General features: G+C 39.2%; 1 protein-coding gene across 1 annotated transcript in view; it reads right to left on the minus strand.

Moving 5' to 3' along the window:
• The window catches only part of LOC136432192 (kinetochore-associated protein 1-like), a 46776-nt gene extending 40683 nt beyond the window's left edge, over positions 1-6093 (minus strand). The window contains exons 1-4 of the mRNA XM_066423234.1: positions 6011-6093; positions 1980-2128; positions 1117-1237; positions 309-424 (exon numbers count right to left, since the gene is read on the minus strand). Coding sequence (XP_066279331.1) covers positions 309-424; positions 1117-1237; positions 1980-2105 — 363 coding nt within the window. The 5' untranslated portion in view covers positions 2106-2128; positions 6011-6093. The remainder of the gene's footprint in view (positions 1-308; positions 425-1116; positions 1238-1979; positions 2129-6010) is intronic.
• Positions 6094-6116: the final 23 nt, after the last annotated feature.

Below are 6116 nucleotides of genomic sequence, written 5' to 3' on the forward strand. Positions count from 1 at the left end.
TTGTGTTCCTGTGTGTCATGTAGTTTTGTCCAGCCATGTTTTTGAATGGACCACAGGAAGAGTAGCTGTTAAGCTAATTGTGGATCCTAATAAACTCAAACTCAAACAGGCCAAACAATAGAACCAATGTCAAGGCTGGACAAGTCCATTAACCAGATGTCCCAGGCAAGTGAAAGTACTGATTGTGCAAACGCATGTCGTCCTGTACTTGAACTCTGAATGCGTTAAACTTAAACTTAAAGCCAGATAATCTGTATTTCTATCCTAAGTTACTAGTAAGTGTTATTAGATACAATCAGAATGTCCACCTCAGAGAATAGCATGGTCTGTGTGCTTGTCTCCATCATGTGCAGAGTGCCTGAGCTCTCTCCTATCAGCAGGAACAGGGAGTCCTGGCTACACACCACTGCATCAACAGGGGAGCCTTTGTGTGGAAAAATCAACAAAGCTTAAATCTTGGTACATTGATTTCCTGATTTCATTCAACAAGTGATAGTATTAGTCTATTAGTATTAGTCAATTATGTTAACATACATAAACATATTTGATTTGTGCTAAATATAACACCCTTTTATTGAACATTGCATCATCAAAAAATCATTGTCGATCAGATTGAAGGTTATTCTTGCAAGGCAATCTAAGTATTATTGTCCAATGATGTCACAGTGAACATGATTGACCAGTTTGGAGAGTCGCAAATTGTTAACTGTAAGGCCGCATGCCATTTACTTCATCTTTGGACCACTCCAAAGTCTTCTATAATAAAGCTTCAGTCATGCACGATTTACACTACACGTATATGATGTGATACAGAACATGTGTGACATTGAATGGCCGAGTGACGATGAGATCTAGAAGTCACAGGTTCAATTCCTAGCATTTCTGGCTAGACGTTGTGTCCTTGGGAGACTGGTACCTCACATGACTTTCCTTACTCCACCCAGGTATAGAAATGGGTACCTGACTTGGTTGGGGAGGTAAAATGTAGTGGTACCTTTCAATATTATACAGCGTCCTAGACACAGTGAATAACAACCCACTTCCACTAAAGCCTAAAAAAAGGCTAGACTACCTTTACAGAACATGTCAACTGAAAGCATAAAAGTTACAATTTACCATATGTAAGAGTGATTAAGTGGTCATCACAAGTCTCTGTAAACAGGGAGACCTGACAGTCTGCCACCAGGCACAGTCCTAGCTGGGAGCTGGCTGCATACAGTCGGGGGTTCTTTGACACCTATAAGACATAACAATTTTGACACATGAAAATTGGTAAAAATCAACAACATTTGCAACCAGAGTTCCTAATGGGCTATATGGATTAAGAATTACCCGGTAGCTTTGCATGTCAATCAAGATACATGCTGTTCCAGTGTCCTGTACATGTATGAGGAAAAAAACAACAGAGGCAGTAGTGCTGCGTACCTACATGTAAACACCTGACGGTCCTGACCTGAACTGAACTTGTAAAAAGATTCAGTTTCAGGTGAAAAAACAACTAAATATCGTGAATCAGTTCCGGACTTCAAAAAATAATCTCCCGCTAGTTATATTCTCCTTTTTGTTCTTAACCATCTAAAACCTGCTATAGATCATCAAATTTGCACTGGAAAAAGACAAAAACACTGCTGTTTTTGTTTAGTATTATTACTGAGGTTTTGTTTTTACTACTAGTACTGACAGTAGATGATATTTTTTGAATTGCATGTAAAATTTATACCAACATGTAATTTTACATGTAACCGAAAGAAAGTATTTTTAGCACACACATGCCATGGGTTCAGGACTCATAAGTCTGGACCTGAACGTGTGTATGTAATTAACTAATTACGAGGGAAACAGGATGTCCTCTTGGTGTTCCCTGCAAATGGATGAAGTCTAAGTTTTTCAACCTTCTTTATTTCTTATGTACTAGTAGAGCGTCCATAGGGTAGGATGCACTGCTAGCTAATAGCCTGGTTACGTATATAGTTCCTTACCTGTCCACTGTTTGACACAGTGGCGAGAGTGTCCACTTGGTACAGTCCAGGGCCGCTCTCATTGCGCTGACCGAAGTTTGCAGTCTCGTCTCCGCCAATGCCGACTTCTATGTCGTCCCAGGGCATGGTGATGCTTTCTGTTGTCAAGACTACAGGAAGGTACATATAAAGGTAAATCAGCAAATTCACTTTTTTTTCTGGAAAAATTGAATAAAAGGGGGCACACACAGGCGATGGAGCGAATTCCATGTATCTATGGCAGAATCGATCGCTGAGGAAAGTCTATATGCTGGGGATTACTAGTAAGCTAAAATCTGAATTTGACAAGGGGGCGCTGGGCTGAAACAAAACGACCCAGCGCCCCTCTTTCCCAATTCAGATGAACCCTTTAGCCATCTTCTAGCAAGTACCAGAGTTATCAACCAAGGATTGACATGTTAAAAGATTAATATTTTCTGAGAACCATTGTAGAATGGAACTCGTTGTCATCAAATACTGGGTTGGGAGACACATCACCAGACAGGAGTATCTCAGTATGGCCAAGTAGGAAAGCAGGTTTAACGTCCGTCTAGCTGACTGTCAGTTACAGTCGACGATGATGCCAGGCGTGTAAGTCCGTACTAGTACAGTCCAGGGTTTACCTGCTTGAACACGGGGTTATCCATGTTCCAGTTTCAGCACTTACTAATGCTAAAAAGTCCTTTCCCATGTACTAGCTATAGGTACTCTCATCTCCCAAATAAACGTACCGGTACGTTTATTTTTTGCAGCCTCAAAATCCACCCAGTACGTTCTTATTTTGGACAGTACGTTTATTAATTCTTTGAAAATCAGAGTTTTGCTAACCAGGGATCCCATCAAAATCGAAAGTTTGGGTATTCCTGCCCATATTTCCCCGACATTTTTGCTCATAATTTGCTATTTTTCGGCCTAGCGGCGTTGATTTCCCTGCTGCTATGACCCAAAATTTGTGAAATCCTGGCGGTACTAACATGTCAGTCGATCTCGATACAAAGTAAATGTTGTTATCTCAGACAAAATAAGACGCCACACTTAAGTTTTGAAATCTATTTTTCATATAAACAACATTGACAGTCTTTTCCCGTTCTAGACCATCTGAATTCTTACAGTGATCGCAAAATTTACGCTCGAAAAAGACAAAAACATTGCCAAAAGAACAACCTTGGAACAACGTAATCAACACCATGAATGCTCAAGTTACCATTGAGTCGCATGTAAATTCTACTCACGTGAAATACAGCCTTTCCTCAAAACTTTTAGAATATGAAAATAACACCACATTATGACAGTGTCTTAGCATTAAAAACTGAATAATACTTTTAAAATCTACAAAAACATTTAAATCCTACGGCTCCTACCACAAACATGAAAATTCAGCCCTTGGAAAATCGCCACAGTATAGTAACGCACGCCACTAGAAGTTTCCCACGGACGGAAGAACTCACTTCTACCAAGGGGAAACAGCTCTTTTTGATCTTCCAATAAAACTCTTTTGTCTTTGTCAGAAATGTGTGGTATTTCAAGAAAGTGAATTCCCACTTAATAGTTGATAAACAACACTAAGTTGCAATCTACATTCAGTAATTATCACCTACGATATTTTGACAAAAATCACTCCCCTACAAACAAATTGGCTGAGTATTCTCAGAACTTCATGTAGCTCTCTGTTAGCCCCGCCCCTTACTGTCTGTGTTCCTGTGTTCGTGCCGCTCCGTCTGACTCGCGCTTTGATGTGTAACATGAGAACCCTGTGGTTTGTGGCAATGTTTTAGATGTAACCAAGGAACTTTTAATCAGAAAGAGAGAGCACAAAATAGAGCAAGCCTGAGATTTCTCACATCTAAACAATGAATTTGTTGACAACTAAGTTTCTCAAAATGAAAGATTTTTTCTGCATACATCAAGGGTAATTTTTGGATTTGAAATTATTTGGATTGCAACAACACAATAAAGGAGAATATATGATAATGTTCTTTATAATAAGGTGATTTTGTGGAAAGCATATACTTCTAGTAATGTTTACAAAATTAATCCATGTTTCTATATGCAATGCATACATGATAAATGGAAAGTTGAGCAAGAAAAAGTACTAGTAACAACTAACATCATACATGTCATAGTTCAACCTTTTCTACATGGCTTTTACAAATACGTAATACTTGTATTTTCATCGGATATTCAGGATATGGTAATTTTCTGTTCAAGTTCTAAATGTTGATACATTTGTACAAGGTGTTACCCATGCAAGTGAACTGAGAAGTTTGGCAACTACTTCTGTTTTAATGATATGCCAGTTTATACAACAATTTTCCTTGATCACTTGGTTCAAGTTCCAAGTAGAAAATACATGTATCATGTACATTTTCACTTGTTGAATTTGAAGCACCGTTGGCCCCCGCGGGGAACCTATGCCCAATTTTTCCAAAAGTGGAGAAAATGATTATAATTTGAACAAGATATCTACAGTTATTCGGTTCATTATTTACATACTTATATAGAATATGTAAATAAAAAGAACCTACCTGCTTATCATCTTCTTTCCCTAAGACAGAAGTAGCATGGACACAGTTAACGTGTCAATTTGGTAATTTTCCGGGGGGTACGTTTATTCCGGGGGGTATGTTTATTAGATTTTAAAAATTTGTCCAGGGGGTATGTTTATTCCGGGGGGTATGTTTATTTGGGAGATGAGAGTATAGTAACATGGTGCGGGAGAACAGCTAAACAAAGCCCTGGGGATGCCGGGTAGAAAACCCTTGAACTACAAACATAATTCACGTAAGGTCAATCACTACGCTATAGTAAACTTAATATTATACTGACTTTAGGCCACACCAACTTAATTTTATGGATGACATCCTCTGGAGTCCCCAAAACTAATGCGCGAGGGCGAAAAAAAGAAAAATCTAGCAAAAAAAAAAAGATAAACCGGAGGACTAAATAGCTGGTATTGCCAATTAAACCACAGAACACAGTGTAAGAAACAAACAAGTCTTTATTTGTTGGCATTAGCTCATATTAAAGTAGCCTGGGTGCCATCCTATTTCTACCGGGGCTCCTACACTCGCTTCCCTAATTTTTTTTTAGGGAAGCGAGTGTAGGAGCCCCGGTAGAAATAGGATGGCACCCAGGCTAATATTAAAGTGCTTTTAACATGGATGATGCCTGGTTTAAAGACCCATATGTAACATTTGGCCGTTCAAAGAAACAAATGTGTTCGGCTGTGTACACAACATCACGCCTTCAGTCAGAGCAAGTATTGTCATATCATGAACAATATATAATAATATCAGGTGTATTTGCAGCCAGTGCCACAGGCAGGTACCCAATGTGTAGGGTAATGAGGCTGTTTAACGTGTTCGAGGCACCTCCTCGAGCACGGGACCCCTGGGCTCATGAGGGGCGGCGCCCACTTCAATCGCAACGAGTCACATACATACCAGTTGTGTTGGACAATGTGAGTGTATATAGTGTATTACGACAAGCCGGCTCAATGCTGCCCCTTTGCGGCAATATGAGTCTACAAGTTTCTTCGGAGGTGATTTTTTTTTTTTTTTTTGGAGAACAAGCGAAAATCAATGCGCGCGCGGATGTCATCCATAAAATTAAGTTGGTGTGGCCTTAGTAAGAAAATGATATTCATGATCAGATTCAGAGTCAACAAATTATACCTCTCAAGCTATCTGGCAGTGTTTGCCTTCTCATATTTAAAAGACTCAAATATCGAAAAGAGAGGTCAAAAATGCAGGAAATAGTTAATGTTAAGCAAATATTAAATACTTATCTTTGTACCTGAACCACCACAGAATCTGATGGTGACGTTTGAAAGAGATTTTCAGTGGATAATCAGGATTATTTTATTACAGAAATCAAACAGCAGCCATCTTGGACCACATTGATATGACATTTTATCCCTAATATAACATTGTATAAAGCAAGACGTTATCAAGGTTGTAGAAGTCGAACAAATCGTAAGAAACCAACATTCAGACTTAGGAAAACGCACATACCCAGATTTTGCACGAAGTTATCGTTTCCGAACTTCCCGCCTGACGAAAGACCTACTTCCGGTTTTATCGCGCATGCGCATGAATTACTGTGGAATCCTGGGATATA

This window comes from Branchiostoma lanceolatum, chromosome 4 (assembly GCF_035083965.1).
Source record: "Branchiostoma lanceolatum isolate klBraLanc5 chromosome 4, klBraLanc5.hap2, whole genome shotgun sequence".
Taxonomy (NCBI): domain Eukaryota; kingdom Metazoa; phylum Chordata; class Leptocardii; order Amphioxiformes; family Branchiostomatidae; genus Branchiostoma; species Branchiostoma lanceolatum.